Here is an 18,684-nt window from a genome sequence, read left to right as displayed (position 1 = left end):
AAGTAGTACTCCTCTGAGTAAGTCTGACTGAGTTACTGCTAAAAAAAGTATTTTACTGCTGAACTTGCAGTATTTATACCTACAAAAAGTACTACATTTCTACTAAAACAAATGCTTTTAAGAGGTGTTAAGTACATTTACCCAAGTACTAAAGTGCTTGTTTAAGTATTTTTATGCTATGTACTTTACACTTTTACAGTTTTAGTTACTTTTGCAGATCAAAATTCTTATTAAATATTATATTGTTTAGTTTCACACCAGGTCACTTTAGCCTTAATATTCATATCTTATAACTACAAGTGTCGTTTTCTATAATTTTCACCTTTGAGAATCTGTCAAATAAATTCAATAAATCCATTTATGACAGGAACAGCAAATCCACATTGTTTAAGATCCAGTTGTCTTAGTGAAGTACTTGTACTTTCTTACTTTCAATAAATTTCAAAACATGAGTTTAGTACTTAAACCTCAGTAAAGAAATTCTACTACTATTTTTTAAGTAAGTACTTGCCCATCCCTCCCTTTTAATGTTATGTCCCACTATATACGAAGATATAATGTGGACTGAGGTTATTGACATTATTTGTGTAATTTTTGATGTAATACTTTTGAATAAGTAGTAGATCAGTGGAGGAGCCTCATAAATTAAGGTTTGGGCAGAAATCTAAAACCTTATAATCATGTTATTTTTGATGTACAAATTCAAGAGATAACTGCTTCAACCTGAATTTTACTCTATTTTATTCTATCTGTCAGAAGTATAAAGTATTTCTTTATACTTCTGACAGATTCTGTACTATTTTTATCCGGCAGATATTTGCTAGTTGCTTTTCACATAAAAACAGCAGTATTTAAATTTTACATTTTTTTTTTATTTGTTAGAAAAGCCTGTGAAAAAAATTCAAAAAGTCACACTATACCTATAAACACAGAAACATGTGTGTAAGGTTCTGTTTCGGATCCTGTTCTCTAGGAACAAGCAGAGACTAGTAGAGACATTGTGGTATGATCATAAACAAACATATTGGCCTATAACAAATGAACAAATGACGTTTAATTTATATAAAGAAAAAGGATATTTGTCTGCTTCTCTTTGACACTGCTTGGAAATTGAAACTACTGCTACTACTGCTAAACAAACACATACAGTACAATGATTATACTGTAAAATATGTGCAGCACATTTAAGAAATATAACAATACATGAATGAAAAGAACTGAAAAATATATGATGTAATCATTTTGTACAAGTTGGAGCTGGAACATCAGTGTTTGAGTGTAAAGTCAGACAGACAGAGGAACACATCTCCAACACGCCTGAAGACGATAGAGTAAAGGAGCAATAAAACAGGGTGAGAAAGAAGTTGTGTGTGTGTAAATGAGAGACAGAATATGTTTAATTTGTATGTTTAGTATAAAATTCCCTCTAATGAGACTGATTTGACAGGTTGAAGCCTTGAATTGTCTCGAGGTAAACTTCAAACCTGTGTGTTTTGTCCCCATCACTTCCACTGCAACTATCTTTAACAGGAAACATATTTTAATATGAGACACAATTACAGCAGGCAGCTTTTCACCTCTGCAAACTGAGAGCCTGTCCTTTAACTCCTCGGGGATCTAAGTGCACTGGTGCTCTGAGAGTTTTATGGAAATAAGATAAATGTTAATATTCTGAATGTTATCATAATATCTTTAGGCAGAAGTACCATTCTGTTATACCTTATTTGAAAGCCTGGTGATTGCCTTTTTAGCCCTTTCAGTCATTTTACAGTAGGATGTACAACATGGAAGTGGCAGAGGATTGATTTACAGCAGTACACACACAGCAATGAGAGCAGCTTACATGTTAGCTATTTACGGCCTTTTAAAGAGAGTGTTTGCTTTACCACGACACCATGGATATGTATATTTACCTTATAGTTTTTGGAATTATAGAGAAAAAAAAAAGAGGTGTAATTTTAAACTGTTCTTATCTCTAAGGGCTTACTGACTTAACCACAGTAACTATTCTGTGTTGTACAACACACTTTCAAACCCCACTTTCATGGGGTGCTGAGAGTGCTTGTGTGCGTATTTCTGTTCTTAGAACAGATGCAAGTCTGAGGTTTTTGCAAAGCGTGAGCTGTACTTCAAATATAGGTCAGAGTGTATGTGTTTGCATATTTCACAGTACATAGTACATCAGCCTGTGTAGGTAAGAGGTGTGTATGAATGTGTTTCATTGTAGGTGAAGGATACAAGACGTTGCTGGGCAGAGTGGGGCTGCAGCTTTCAGCTGGTGTCTGTGGGTCGAGGGACTCCATTATATTTCTCGCTCTCTGCTTGTGCTCCTCTGTGCGTGGCGACTGCAGGACACTGCTCTGGATCTGAATGAACAAAAGAAGAGGGAGAATTGTATTTTGTTGAGTTAGTAGTGAAAGGAGGAGAAAGGAGTGGTGTAACAAGGGAGAGATGATGACAACAAGACAGAGAGAAAGAGAACCGGACAAACAAATGTTATACAAATGCAAATAGAGTAAATGTTAATAGGCAGTAAACAGGACAATGAGAAAATTAAAGTAGGGAAAATCAATATCAATATATAATATCTGAATCAGGAAGCGAGGATTAAATTAAAATTCTAGTTTATTTCAATCTGATATATTTCTTATAAACGTGGCTTTATGAGGCTGGCTGGACAAATGTTCAGCTCTCCATCTGACTAGAAAAAGCGAGTACAACAAATTAGACACTGTGTGAGGAGCGTGTACATTTGGTCCCACCAGCAATAAACACCAGCATCTGCTATTTCAATCTACTGAGTCGAAATTACAACAGTTGCTGAGAGAAAATGTTACAAAAATGTGTTGGATAAATTGCCAAGCTACAGTTAATGTCACCTCTCAGCATAGTATATAGGAAGACTGTAAGATCCCTATAAGTTGGCGTCATGGCCATTCCAGGCTGCTAATGTCTATGTATTCATGTAAAAATCCTGTTTTATTTAGGTGGGTGCAAAGGTAGCACAACCCATCGGGGCTATATTTATGAAAAACAAAAGCAGAAATAAACTAGAATGATCCCTTAAAACCTTATTTTTAAAGTGAAAATTTGCTTTTTTAGAAGAGGAATTTTAACCCTAACCGGAGAACCACTTACAAACCAAAATACCTGCAGTAGTAAAGCTGACAAAAGGCAAATTCTTGTTTATACCTACAGCACACAGGAGGGAACAGAGGAGACACATACACACAAACGTGGGATTAGAAGAGTGTTAAATAAGTAAGCAAGACAAGAACCTCTCCTAGAAAAAAGAAACTATTTATTTCAGCTGCCACTAACATGCACAGCAGGAGTAAAATGTGCACAAAGCCTGTGAAGCATCAAATAGAACTGTACTGTAGATGTAACTGTATACTTCGGGCAATGCAGAACAGCAAACGTTTGCTGTAAACAGGCTAAAAACTGAAAATCCTGGAGAAAATATTCACCATCAACAAAACTTTTCAGAAGTTAAAAGGTCTCAGAGCATCTCCAGCAGCTATGAACAGTCCCCAAAGGAAAGCAGACTGAATACAAGGATTACTGTACAAGCTTTTTCATAGTAAACTGCCAAGTACTAAACACACAGCTGCTACTGATCTGCTCCCCTTCAGTTCAGAGGCTAACTAAAGGTCAGCTAAAAGTATATGAGTGAATACACAGTTGCTGAATCACACCACACACTTTGAACATCACATTTAGCCTGAAGAACTGAAGAATGGCAGCCACATGTCCAAGTCTGTGTAGAACAACCAGTTAAGAATCAATGTGTACATCACAAAAACAGTGTTACACAATCACAACCTTATTATTGTGAACACCACAGTTAAAGTTACAAAAGCCCTACAACCTGCCATGTGCTCACCAATTTATCAACATCTTCTTCATGATTGTCATAATCATCATTCTTAGCAACTAAGTTGAAGACTGCAAGGATGAAAGATTTCTTGTGTCTCTTTGCCTAGACTGGTGAGGATTTTAAGTTGGAGCACACAGGTAGAGATTAGAATCGGTGGTTCAGACAGAATGGATAATGTCTTTTCAATACTTCAGCAATGTGAAGATCAGTTAAAGTACTCAGCTGGATTTCCACAGTGCCTCTGCTTGCCCATACTAATTTCTCATTTGACACTAACATAGCTGCAGCAAAAGATATGATAAAAACTATAACCTGACTATAAATATTTTAAGTTTTCTGTGGGAGAAGCAGCATTGCTTCATTCACAAGTGAGTACTACACTCAAAGCTGATTTTATTTGGCAAGAGTTGCCACTGAGTGACTCTAAAGGATGGGATTTTGAGGAACTGGCAGGGGAAGGAAAGGGCAGAATATAAAAAAAAGTGACTTCAATACAGTTCAGTAATTGAAAAGAGCAAAAAAGGGAAACAGAGGTGAATGAAGTGGAGTTAGTGAGGTGAGAACAATTTGTAGAGCAAAAGGAAAAGGAGTGAGAAAGCAAAGGAATAGGGTGAGAAACAGAAAGAGGCTAGCAAGTGAAAGACTGGGCTTTGTACGCAAGAATAAAAGGGATAAAAAAAAAAAAACATGATGGGTGATAGACTCCTTCCAGTCTGAGGAAAGTTATTAGAAGTTTTAGAAATTATGAAAAGAGACTGTTCCCCAAGGCCAGCTCTGATCTGACGAGCTAACTAAGTATTCAGTACAAGCTGCAGCAGCTTCACCCATGCTAACCCTCAACAGTGGCCTTGATTCACACTTACACTGTAGTTAGAGACAGGAAGACAAGCACATGCGAATATGTAAAGAGGCAGGGTAAGACCAGAAATAGCCAAGGGCTAAAGCTGCAAAAGCAAATGATGCATGCATGCTCACAGTATGTGCACACACACTCTCAGGCGGTGGGTGTGTCACAATTCACGGAGAGGAAGCAAGACAGTGATGTGATACCAGATAGCTGACAAACAAGCACAGAGAACTTCTTCATGAGATTTCACATCAGTCCAAATAAAGTGTCTGCTAGACTGGAGCTGAGGGGATGACAGGAGAAAAATCATACTGTCTTGAGACTGTTAAGAGAAGTGTGTCTGTCACATTGAACCCAACCTCCCATAAACTGCCTTCTTGTCTCCACACAGACTAACATACACACTGCAAGCAAACACCAGCACAAGCAAAGACACACAGGCACATGCATTCACACAGCTGACGAATCTCCGGCACTGGGAGCTGCAGCGTGCGCCATCATTCTGTCACTCCTCTGATTCTGAGCTACTTCTAGAATACCAAATGTTCTGATCCTATATGTGCTGCCAAATTCAAGCTACGCAATCTGATGCGACTGCTTTTCCTTCTGTGTTTTATGATGTCTCAAAGCAAACTCAGATGGTCGTCATGCATTTGTTGCAAAGCTTCCCACAGTAACAACAAGAACATAGATTATCATGTATCTGATTTTAAAACTATTTTTTTACTGAGAAAACAAGGGCTGGAAGCCAGTTCTGTGGTGTTCTGTGTTTGTGCTTCTTCTGTGTGATTTGGTGACTAACTGTAATAGCTTGTGCCAAATAAGTGCTGTGATCACCATTGAGCAGGGAGACGTTTGCTAGGGTGTCCTACATTTCTATATTATCCATCCACACAATATATTCAATATTTCACTGTACAAATTATTGTGAAGCTACACAATAAACGCCACTGCCTTAGGTTGCCATATTATTTTTATGCTACTCAAATGAACTTAGCTGCACAATACTCATTTCTGAACACACAACTGAGAAAGTGAGACCCTTGAGGGCTCCATTTTCATGGCAGTGGAAACACTTGCCCAAGTGTCACTACTACATCTTGGTATTTTCCTGATCTCAGAATCTAACTTGACAGGCCCTTTGGTGTTAGACAGGAATTTATTTCATAATTTGATATGCACAGCATGTACCAAATGGTACAAAATTATGATGATAAATGGTTTTAATTAGCCATTCTCCAACCAGTAAACATAATTTTAACAACTATGGCTGGTTGGGTTTTCATCCAACATCAGCACCGAACAGCTGAATAGAGTCCAGAGACTGGATCCACATAATTTGTATTTGCAGGAGGACACTGTGTGCAGTCATCTTCAAACAAATAGCCAGCAGCAACAAAATGTCTACTGAGAGCTGAACAGATATCAGCTTTGCAGTCATCAGATACTCAGATAAATAGGCAGTGACTTTATTCTTGTAGACTGTGACTTGCTTCCAGCTTCACAAGAAAGTTAAACTGACTTAGAAATAGTAATAGTAATTAGTAATTCACTTAAACGTCTGAATGTGCGTCTCCATAGTTCTAGTTTGTATTTATCACCTTAAACTGCCTTGTCAGAAGTAAACCCAGGGCTCACCATAACCTTTATTAACATTTTGTGCAAAGGCCTTATCAATAACAGACATTTCAGAATCCTGATGAATATTATGTTGATTAAAATTTTTCAGGCTGACTTGTTTGTTATAAACTTTCTTGAATCTTTTTAAAGAGAGGCAAATGGCCAAAAATGTATATTTTATGTTTGGGTTCACAAATTTGGGCTAAACTGGCACAATAGCACTTGTATTGCAACTTAAAGTCTATTGTATATCTAGAAGTAGTTCTCTGCATGTGATATGCAAAGAACCCCAAAGTCCATCTGCTTCACATGTAATTGACAGATAAATGGATTCAAAACATGGTGCAATGATTTGTCAAGACACAGTCTGTTGTTTCTCTGACCAACACAGACACAAACTCAGATAATTGTGGGCACCAAATGGTAGTTATGACTAACAGCTGAGACTACTAAATTAATGTCAATGCGACTACATAACTCTAAGTCTTGTGCATTGGTTCCAAAGGAAGGCTACTGTAAAATGGCATCATTCTGCTGCAGTGCTGATGTGTTAAACACCGGCATTTTATTTGCATAAATAACTCACTGTGCACATCTCCCCTGCTGTCTCTTAGTTTTTACTGTTCTACACACCAGGTAAATAAAAATTTCAAAGTAATATAAACACTGTGGCAAACAAACTGATAAACTCAGTTTATCATGATTCAATTTCTAATGAATTAATTAAAAAAATATTGTGGATGTTCACATGTAACAGCATGTCAATGATCTAGCATCTTTCAAGTGTGAAACATGATTTTATTTGTGACTATGTGACCACATATGTCCACAGGCCTACTGTACCTGTGTGAGAAGCAGCCTAAGGGCTTGTGCTGCTTCTTGGCTGAGCTCCTTCACCCCCCTCGTCTCCACTGCCTCCATCACCTGGATCAGGTCAGGCTCGCACAGCACAGCCGTACTGCCGTGCTGCAGAAGCTGCAGAGGACACAAACAGATGTACAAAAATAGATGTGCACATAAGATGCACAGATGTAGTTGTTAACAAACCCAGGAGAATTTGAGTATAAAAGGGGGAAAGCATAAAGAATCTAAGCAACAATAAACATAATTTCTTTTAAAGTGACTTGTTATGGTGGCTAAGCCTTAAGTTTATGCCAAAGTCTGTTAAGTAATGTCAGAAATGTTGGATGTGACAGGCATCACATGGGTTTCAGCTGACCTGCAGTTCTTTCCCTGCACCCACTCAATAATAAAAGAGATGGAGACATAGCTCACAACACAAAATGTGGCTTTAATATGCCTTTACTTTGCAGTATAATGTGGTGTACTGTGCCAGACATAATATGGTACTGTACTGTATTTACTGTCATGGGATCAAAATACTTCAAGCACTTCTATGTTTTTATTACTTTCATTAACTTTTGATATTTTTAATATGAAAAATGTATGAGTGCTCAGAACAATTCAGGAGAAATTATACTTGATTTGCATTATGTGTGTGTGTGTGTGTGTGTGTGTGTGTGTGTGTGTGTGTGAAACCTCTCACAAGTGTCATGAGTCTGAGAAAGACAGGGTGCAGAAGGCAGCTTTCTCCTGAGCTTAGAAGGCAGAAGATAAGGAATCGATTCCATGGCTGACACACCACATACTTGGCTAATGCGAAGGCACAAAAATTCAGGAGATGAAATATAATAATTCACAATTAAAATCATTTTTCTCTATTTCTCTTGATGCAATTACTAAATGCCAAATACATTTGACAACATCAACATACAGCATGTTAAATGCAAACAGACATGCTGTAGTGCTGACGACCAAGGTGTAAACAGACATACTGACCACAAATTTTCTTTCCCCGTCACCTTGACACTCAGACACACACAAATTCACATGTGCTGTCTAGCATACAGATGTTTCTCTCAAATACACTAATTACCTGCACATTTACACACATCTTTCATCTGTCTCTCACAAGCATTTATGCACTATTCCATTTTTTTCTCTCTCTCTGTTGCACACATTTTCTACACTCACTCATTTCCAAACTGTCTTGTACCTGTAGTGGGATTCTTCCTCTGAAGGAAGCCCAGGAGGGAGCCTAGACAATTGACTGAGGCTCTCAGCAACAGCTCATGCTTCTGTGGAGAAACAGACATAGTATTGAGAAACATGACACAGAACCTGAGTGCAGATCTTTTTAAACATAGTCCATCTCTAAAATGTCACATCTTTGCAAGTCATGGGAGTCACAGAAATGTGACATGTGCTTGCTTGTCAGATATGCACAGCAAAAGATGCACAGTAAATAGACATGAACAACGCATACCCATGGACACACACAGCAATGGACAGAGATGCAGCCAAAAACAAAAGGGAGAACAAGGAAACAGTGGAGACAGTGGCTGAAAGGTTTTAATAATGCATGTAGCTCCCACAGTGGTGGTTCTGGCAGCAAGCATCAGGTAGTGTCCAAAAATACGGAAGTAGGCCAGGCAGATCTAAAGACAACAGTGAACAGCCACATCCTAATCCTGAGGCAGAGAGGAGTCAAGAGGATGAGTAGGAGGGGATAATAGTGAGGGAGGTGAAGTGGATAGAGGTAAGAGAAAGGACAAATGAGAAGAGGGCAGATGAGGACACAAAGATTAAAGGATATGTTCAAGTCAGAGAGAAGAACAGAAAGAGAGGGAGTGGAGAGAAAAAAGAAACAGGAAAGTCAAGAAACTGGAGGGCAAAGTGTAAGGGGGAGGAAACAAGGAACAAGGAGGAGAAGCTCCAGAGCTGCAGTGTTTCCTCCTGCTACCAAACCAGAGCATCAAAAAGAAAAGAAAGCAAGGCAGAGGAGAGAGGGGAGGAGTAGGGAACTGTTGCTCATATCAGCTGCTGAACAGCAGACCACAGAGCACTGAAGCATAAATCTGAAGCTCAGCTCAGCACTAGTCTCCTACACAGAAAGGAAATACCAATAGTGTGAAACCAGATGTTGGCATGCTGCAACACTAACATACGATTAGAAAGAAATACAACAGGTGTAATATCCAATTATCATCGTAGTTTGCATATTTTATAATATAATGATATGTATATTGTACATATACATATATTTTTTTACTTCTAATCATTAAAACTTTTCTAATTAACAAAAATAGCTGCCAGGAGTGAAATGCCCTGAAGCTTTTAAGGGGCTTTGAAACTGATGGTGGAGGGGTGAAGCTGCAATGCAGCACAGAAAACAATGACAGCAAAAGGAATTGTGGTGGTTTGAATGTTTTACAGCTAGGATCATGATCGGATAATAAGGGTTACATCATGCAGAACCCAGTGAAGTTATTGGAAAATAATGGACAGAAACCTTAGAGTAGTGACAAGATGAGTTGGCTGACAGGTGTCGTCCTGCTTGAACTTGTGCTAAAAGTTTAATTTCATGCACCTTAGTTTAGACTAAGGTGGAGCTGGTGGAGGTAAGGAAACAAGTGAAGAAGATAAAAATAATGGGTTTCAGCAAAGCTGAAAAAAAAAGAGACATTAAAGGTACTTGATTTGTCTAAACTCAACAGCAGAAAATAATTTGCATGATGAGGAACCATTGCTTGTAAGACAGCACAGCAAATCAAGATTTCATGACAAAAGCCTTGGATGCACTACAACAGTCCCTAAAACCCTAGAGTCCACAATAGACGAACAAATAGAAAAACTTATGACCACCTTATCTATTAAACGTGGTTATTGTTCTGTTCTTGGGTTTATATGGCTGCCAACTCAAGTCACACACTTATTTGTGATTTCACTGCTGCAAAACCAACAGCATAAAATGTAATCATTCAGCATCAACAATCCAAAACACATGTCCAAAGCTGCCACAGCGCTTTACAGGGTGGAGAGATGGAATAACCTCCACATTCCAATTTAAACCTGATGGTGTGGCATTGTACTCACTGAGGAGCAGAGTAAATTCACAGAGACCTCCTAACAAGCAAGAGCAGAGGAGGATAAAGGGTTTTTGTTCGGCTTAATGTGTCGCTGACCAATTTGACCCCTAAACTTTGAACACTGTGTTAATAGGGCTAAATCTGCCATACAGTTCTTTCTTCATAGATCTAAATCTACTCAAATGAAAGCAGGGACATAATACTTAAAAGCTGTATATATAATTTCATTTCAAACTGAATAAGCTGAAGAACAGAAAACTGTAATAATACTTACAGTGTGACCTGCGTCTGTGCCTGCTGTGGCTGTTATGTTTTAATGACCTGCTAAAGTGACACTGTGGCAAAACAAATCATGTACAATAGCTATTATCCATGTGTATCCTGAGGACCTCTGAGCACTGTAACTGCTGATTCAGGAATTCCTTGTTCATCTAAACTATTTTCATGTTGCTTATACCAGTAAGAGGAATTGTCTTTGATTTGGTCAGTATGATATATGCCTGCTGTGTTTGCACTCTCACTGTTCAACTCATGTTGCAGCACAAACCTCTTATTATCTACTACTGTATAAGGATGTCAGCATCTTGAAACTGGTTTATACCCTTATTTATTTACTGGACAATGAGTCTGGACTTAATTCAGACTCTGTCTCTGCTGCCATTTTATGGACACATTAAAAATGAATAACCACCATTCGTTCTACAGCTACTCATAACTCCTGCAAGCTCTGCAATTCATTGATTCACGATACCTTAGCTTCAGTTGCACAGAGAAATTGAACCTGTTATTGTGTGACTTTCCAGACTAGGCCATTAACTTTACATTGTAAAGGTAGCAGCTAATATACTTGGTTGTGTCATTGAGCATTTCATTGCTTCATATTTATGTAGTGTCTGTGTTTTGTGATGCTGGAGCAGTAAAGTCAAAGGCCTGTTTAAGTATCAACATATGTAGTACTTCAGGGCACAATAGATATTTCTAGATAAGATTCTTCATAATGTTTTTTTATCTACTACCTCCTTTTGTGCACTGGATTACTAATGATTAGGACCATGATGGTTCTTCTGTGCTGCCTCATCCAGAGGAAGTGCTTCACCTCTTTATTGCAAAATGAATGCTGGTGAGACACCAGACAGACACTTTTGTAATAAGTAACCAAAGTCAATACACTAGCTACATGTAATAACATTTTGGAGACACCTGTGATTGTGCTGGCTTAGGTGTGCAATTCCATTATCCTAACTGCTAAATCAATTGCAATCTCATTTTCTTCACTACCTTGTTTTTGAAAGGCAGGTTCAATGTCATGCTGTAAAGATTTTAAAGATTTCCTTTATGCTATCTCTACTGCAAAATACAGAGTGGTCGGGAAGTAAAGCAAGAGAGGAGGTATTGTTATATCTAAGCCCACAGCTGTGGGAGCACACGGTTATGTTTACAGTATTTATTTTGGGCTAGATGCACATTGTTAATTCTCTGAATAAACTTTGCCACACAATGTTGTTCTAAATGCAACTAAGTCAGAGTTTACAGATTTATAGAAATGAGAATAAAACAAATCTGTTAGAGAATAGCTGTGCTTTTTCCCTTCAGTTCATTATGTACCTCTGTGCACCAACCCACCATTAAAGACAACGCTGTGTGTAACAATGTACATGTGTCTCATTTGTGCACAGCCAAATGAAAAACGAAACATTTGGTAGCGCTACACATTTTATTACAACCCATAACTGACTGTAGATATTCTCCGTTATTTTTGCATTTAACATACAAGAAATGTCGGAAATGTAATGTTGCAGTAATAGTCCCTGGAGTAGACTCAAATATATCTTTTGATGTAAAATCCATACTGCACTTACGACATGTTCAATAGCAAATATAACTGAGCTTTCTGAACCATTATTCTCAATTTGACTATTTAACTGTTGGCTTTATCTTTCCTGTTTCAGTCACTTAACATCCTGAGTTACAGTCTTTGGACACTGAACTTTCCTACAGCACTTGACTCAAAACTCAGGTGACCTAGGATCCAACCCACATCCTCAAAATTGAAATACACTGGTCATAACAACAAGGAAGAAGAACCATTAGTCAATCCCTTCTGGAATTGTAATGCAATGTAGCATCGCAACAGTTAACAAAAATGCAATCAATTCAGGAAATCTACTTAACGTTATACTTATACTGTCTCTGCCTCAAATTTTCTGCACATCAGAACTGCTGATGGGAGAATGCATGTAAAACCTGCATACAAATGATTGGTCTACTTACTGTTTAACAAGAAGATAAGTAATATCTGATTTCCGGGATACTGATAGCGGGAGACATGGGGCATCTGCAAAAAGTAAAATGCTAAAACGCCTGCAAGGCAGGAGTGTCTGACATCAGGCATGTTAGGCTGCAAAAATCCACAAAAAATGAGGGACTGCTGGAGGGACTGATTAGTAATTAGCTATACAAGCACACACACATACATTACCACACAAAGTTAAGTAGTACAAGTACTACAACCTGCAAAAGAAGTCCACTGAGAGCAGTTGAAAGGCACTGGGCCCCTCTAGAGCCAAGTGGGTACAAAGCTCCATCTTCTATTTCCAGAGGTCTGGGCCCAACCAAGCCAGGACTAGTGCTCAAACAGACCACCTCTGATACCAGGTCACCATCAAGTAAGGCCTGCAGCAACTTCAGATAGCTGACTGGAAAGAGAGAGGGGAAAAATGACAACTGGTAAATGGCTAGAAAATGAAAGGAAATTAGGAAGAAATAAAATACTTAAACACACAATAGAGCAAGAGGAAGAGAAGAAAGCAAACAAATGTGGAGAGCAAGACCACAGGAGAAACAAGTGCATTGCAGTACAGAAGTGAGGGAGTAAGTGTTGCACAGAGTGGGAAGTGCACAGAGAAGAGTAAGAATAAGAGTTGATAGGAGCTTAAGACATTTTTGAATTGATATGTAACAGAAAGGGAGGGCAAGAATTTAAAGATGTCAGTGCCAAGTGAAGAGTGTGTGAAACAGCAAGAAATAGGGTTGAAGGAAGGTCAGCAAGACTGTGGGACCAAAGTAGTGACTGAGATAAAGGCAGTGACACAGCCAAAATGACTAAAACACAGTGGGATCCAAACTGAGAGCTGCCAGCCACTTGATTTGCACTTATGCCATGTACACTGAGATTAGAGCTCTCTGAGGGGGGGAGGACTCAATTAGTGGTAGCAGAAGAGACAAAGCACTGAGATAGAAAGGGAGAGATTGATGGATGGGGAGAAAATATAGAATGGGAACCATAAGGAAGATAAAAAACTAAGAGACAGAACAACAGACAGGAAGGTTGAGTTAAGGGAGAAGAGCGATAGAAAGAAAGAAAGATAGGAAGGGCAGAGGGAGGGAGCCAATAGATCACAGGGACCATGACAGGCCACTTATCCAGCTGACAGACAGAGACACATGAGAAGCATGGATGATGTGTCTCGAAGTGCAGGGGGATGTGGGCCACTTAATATAACGAAAGTGTGTGCAGTATATAACTAGGATTTGGATAAAACACTGACAGTCACTTTATTCGAACAGGAGTTAATGTAAACCAAAAGGAGCTAAACTTTATTACAGAACTGCACCAAAGAGGGCAAAATGGAGTAGTACAAAATCACAGAAAGGTCGGAAGAAATTAGGAGAATACAAAACACTAGGAGGAGAAAAACAAAATGTGAAAAAAAGAAACCATGATCTGTCCACATATGTGGACATCTACAGGGTAGATGTCTTTCAAAAGTGATCATTACACAAAGTTCTGAAGTTGTTACCCAGCAAGAGATGGTCTGTGTTTCTTTTCTGAACCAGAAGTTGCAGCATAACTGTGTCCAGACTCCAGCTGATGCTCTTATGGGCCTACATTAAATGAAACAGAAAGACAGAAAGAACAAGGGAGCTAGAGGAGAGAATCGTAAAAATAACAAGATTAGGACTAAAAATCTAATTGTAAGTAAGAATGAATTACGCCTGTAGTGGCAGCAGAGAATAAAGTGCAGTCTTTCTGTGATATACACTATATATAACAAATCCAATTGCCATTTTGTATTCTGCATCCACTTTTTAATCCATCTTCTATTGAACTATCTGTTCTATGTCTTGCCCTTGACTGTGCCTTGACTTTGTGAAGTTCTATCCTGAAGTTGTGATAAGAGCAAAGCTGAGCTGTAGTGTGTACCTGAGCGGAGTGAACGCGCTGCAAGGTAATGAGGGAGGACAGCAGTAGATGGCTGCAGCACAGCAGGGCTGAAGGAGGACAGACTGATGGAGAGGGGGATGTAGCCGAGGAGGAAGAGCAGGAGGAGGAGGAGGAGGAGAGGACTGTCTGCAGCTGGTCCATCAGTCCACTATTGGAGAGCAGCATGAAGACAGCTGGGGAGGAGAAGGCACTATGTCATCACACTTAGATGGGCTGTATGCTTGTCTGTCAGTGTGGGTGCGTGTGTGTGAATAGCAGTTGGTCTGGATGACTGCATGGTGACGTGCGTCAGACACCCACCTACAATTATGCAAATAAACACACACATACTTTTCACTTTTTGGTGGCACCTGCGAGACCACTGGAAAATTAGAAATCGATTAAAAAATAACACGTACATGATCACCCACTTACTTTCACATCATGCTTCTACTCAGCTGAAGTCACAACGTCAGCCTCTACCAAGAAACCAACCAAGGGGCACATATCTTTCAATATGAATTAATGTATAATATGGAAATCAGAGTGTCACATGAGAAAAAAATGAACAGAATAATAGGGGAAATAATTTGCATAACATTGGGGTTATATAAAGTACATAGGCAGCCAGCCAGGTCAATTGAAACACCATCGAGCCTGAGGCTGAAATAACTAGCATCTGCACACACACCACCAGTGATGAAGAAGCAGATGGCGAATGCAGCTGAACCAGTACAGAAATGCTATGGGCGTAATTGGCTTTGCTTCCCAATGGTATCGGCACTCTTTGGTCACCAGCCTACTCACCTTATTAACTACAAACCAGCTCATTACAGACTTCTGTGCACATTTTCCTGTGCAGAGAAATTATTTAGCTTTCAATAAAATAAATGCCAATCAATATTTCATGTCAAATAATTCATATTTTTGATATATATATATATATCAAAACTATATATATATATATATATATATATATATATATGTATATATGTATATATATATATATGATAAAACTTTTTTATTTTTTGATTATTTGCAAAAATAAAAAGGTGTTTCTTGTGTGCATCTTTATACACATATGACAGTGTGAGTTACTTTACTGACCATGTCACTGTGTGTATTTTTCTGTTTGTATTTGTGGTTACAAATATTTAGGTTTACCAAGGTGACAACAAAACACTGAGCACTTGTCGTGTTTTTGAGCAAATGTGTGAGAAGCTCTCAGACTTGACAGCATAACAATACTGAGCAACGGCCTGTGTATCAGTATGTAAAGATGTAAGGCAGGTGTCAGCTTGCATGCTTATTATTTCCCCTGTGTCTCAGTGCCTTGTGCTTGTCAAAGCCAGAGTGTTACCTCTGTCAAAACAGGGCAGAATGAGAGAGAAGCTGAAACAGACGGACATAGAGAGAAAGACAGAAAAATTTTAAGGCAGAGGCTGGAGAGAGAGTGTGTGGAAAATGTAATGCTGGGAGAGTAAAAAGAGTAAGACAAATATGTGGAGCTAGAGAGAGGGAAAGAGACAGGCAGTGTGTCTAACCTCTGTCAGCGCAGTGTGCAGGGGACAGGCTCAGACTGCAGTACAAGTAGCTCAGGGCAGGCACCAGGGTCTCTGTGTTGGTCGGCTTTAACCTTCCTGCTATAATACTCACTGACAAACACAAATTCAAAACTGATGGCTCGCTTGTCTTTCTGATATTTTACCTGCAGTGCTCTCAAACGCATTTGATAAACATTTAATCCAAGAGAGACACTCAGACACAACGTAACAGACAGATAAAATGTAACAAGATGAGCTTCGGCATTTACTGCCTGTCACATCATGTCTCCCACCAGTCGGTAAAAAGTGAATTAATCTGATCTGGCAGTGAAAATGTCAAATGTGAGAGGCTGGAAAATATAACTAACAACTCAGACTAAGGTTCCACTGCTGCAGTGAAAAGAAAAAACCTAAGCAGTAAGTCACAGATGGACAGGGTTGCTGACACCAAAGAAAACAATGAAGCTCTATTAATAATATACTTAGAGTTATGTTCTACCAGATATGTCTGGTACATTCCTGCATTTACATCTGCAGATCAGCAGTAAGCGCTCCTCTCATGTGTTAGAGAGATACGTCTTCACTAGATGATTATGTGTCTGTGAGACAGTGAATAAGTGCCTGTGTCAGTGAGAAACATACTGAAGAGTAGTTAAGTAATTTGTATTCAGAACCGAATGTGTTGTGTGTCTGTATTTTTAGCATTAGTGCCAGAGTGTGAGAAACATTCACTGTGTTCAAATGCACTCAAGTAACCTGGTTATAATAAATCCACATGTACGTGGATCAGTTATAATACTTTTTTCTTGATCTCTTACTCAGAGGTAAAAGGCTCTTCTTCCACAGGTCACTTTGTGTTAGCTTCAGTTTTTGCCAGATTTTGGGTGGACTCCACTCTGCTGCCTTCACTCGTCGCAGCCTTTTATCATTAGCGGTAGACTCACTGATCAGTCTGCAGACAGCTCTACAACCTACACTGGAAACATTTCACTCGCACAAATGAATAACTGCATATTAAAGTTATTTGTTCACACCAGCACGAGATGACTCAACTGGAAAAAATGTATTAGCACTTGAAGTGAGCAGTGAGTGAGATTAGCAAACCTTAAAATATGATTATGGTGTTTAGGCTGCTGCCTCTCCTCTCTGTGACTGAGGGCAAGACTCAGCACAATGTGCGCAGCAGGCAGGAAAACAGAGGGAGCCCAGGTGAGCTGAGATTTAACTCACTGGCAAGTAAAAAGCCTTTAAAAACAGCTGTTAAGTATGTTAACCACAGAGAGCTTGTTGACTAATGATATGCTAATTGGTATAAACTTAATGCAAACTGCTGTAAGGTAACGTTTCAGTTCTAATTTGCGACACAGCTTAGAACTGACCAAGTGGACTTCAACATTACCTAGTTCTTAATTTCAAGACTATTACTTATTTTATTGCAATCTTGCAATTGATCTGATTGTATTAGTTTCAGCTATAATCTAACAACTGTGTATGTGATTATTTAAAAATAGAGTTAATTAATTTTATCATATATTCTTGTTGCTGCTAAAAATTTTTTTTTAAAAAAGTAAAAGAAAAGGAAACGTAATATATCAACATTTAACATCAGCCTCCTCGCGCTCTAAACATCTGCATTGACCATTGAAAAACCTATATTGGCTACTTGTCATGCATACTGTATGCATGGCATGATGAATTGATGTTCCCCAGGAGAAATCTACCTAGGGAAATTAGTTTTCTTATTTGCATTGGATTACTTGAGAAAGCCTTGTAACCAGGTTACTTAAGTTCATTTAAACATACTAAATGTGTGAGTACATGCCTCTAATCTAGCAACCACTTTACTGAATCTGTGTGCTTGATCATGCACATTAATAAAAACATGCACGGAAACTGTTGGTGTGTGTATGCTAACAGATGAGGGCTGATGGTAGGAGAGTCACTCTTTGCTTAGTATGACCTGCCAGCAGCAACTTTTGACCTCACCATGGTAGAGCAGCTTGAAGTGCACACCATCCATCTTGCTGTAGGAGGAAGATATAGGGGGGTCACTGGCCTGCATCACACAAAGCAGCTTCAGCACCAGAGGGAGTGAGTTCACTGCTAAACAAAGAGAGAAATGGAAAAGGCACAGCTGTTAACGGAAAAGTGTAAAAGAAGTAAGAAGGTCAGACAGGCGGACGGATACGGTAGACAATTAAATAAACAATGAAAACGCTGAGGGAGAGAAGATAAATTAACAGGTTGTGTGTGTGTGTGTGAGAGAGAGAGAGAGAGAGAGAGAGAGAGAGAGAAAGATGAGGAAGTGGTGCACATGAGAGACTGCCTGACATTCATCCCGAATTAGCATTTCACCTTGCCTCAATAGTTAGTCTGAAGCCTGATGTTTCCCAGTGTTTTTTTTTTCCAGCAAAGCCAAAATAGAGGACATCGTTCAAACTGACACTGTTCGAGCAGCGATAAGGAAAAAATAAATAAATAAAATAAAAATCAGCTTATCTTGCAATGCCTTGGGGACTTGAAAGTTCTGGTTTGCGTACAAAAGTGGGCAGCACACAGTAATCATCAAGAAAAAAACAACAACAAAAACAAAAAGCTCAGAAATATTAAAACTACCAGAAGCTCTTAAATAATAATTTTTTGGATTTGGATGCAGAAAA

General features: G+C 38.9%; 1 protein-coding gene across 1 annotated transcript in view; it reads right to left on the bottom strand.

The window, feature by feature from the left end:
• Nucleotides 1-986: 986 nt before the first annotated feature.
• Nucleotides 987-18,684, bottom strand: part of LOC113152902 (meiosis inhibitor protein 1) — a 54,711-nt gene continuing 37,013 nt past the window's right edge. The window contains exons 23-32 of the mRNA XM_026346425.1: nt 18,011-18,127; nt 16,025-16,135; nt 14,481-14,674; nt 14,077-14,161; nt 12,788-12,972; nt 8,404-8,485; nt 7,894-8,000; nt 7,191-7,322; nt 2,239-2,366; nt 987-1,317 (exon numbers count right to left, since the gene is read on the bottom strand). Coding sequence (XP_026202210.1) covers nt 1,266-1,317; nt 2,239-2,366; nt 7,191-7,322; nt 7,894-8,000; nt 8,404-8,485; nt 12,788-12,972; nt 14,077-14,161; nt 14,481-14,674; nt 16,025-16,135; nt 18,011-18,127 — 1,193 coding nt within the window. The 3' untranslated portion in view covers nt 987-1,265. The remainder of the gene's footprint in view (nt 1,318-2,238; nt 2,367-7,190; nt 7,323-7,893; nt 8,001-8,403; nt 8,486-12,787; nt 12,973-14,076; nt 14,162-14,480; nt 14,675-16,024; nt 16,136-18,010; nt 18,128-18,684) is intronic.

This window comes from Anabas testudineus, chromosome 8, assembly GCF_900324465.2.
Source record: "Anabas testudineus chromosome 8, fAnaTes1.2, whole genome shotgun sequence".
NCBI lineage: Eukaryota > Metazoa > Chordata > Actinopteri > Anabantiformes > Anabantidae > Anabas > Anabas testudineus.
The sequence above is the reverse complement of the archived record's forward strand: the minus strand, read 5'-3'. Positions and strand labels throughout refer to the sequence as shown.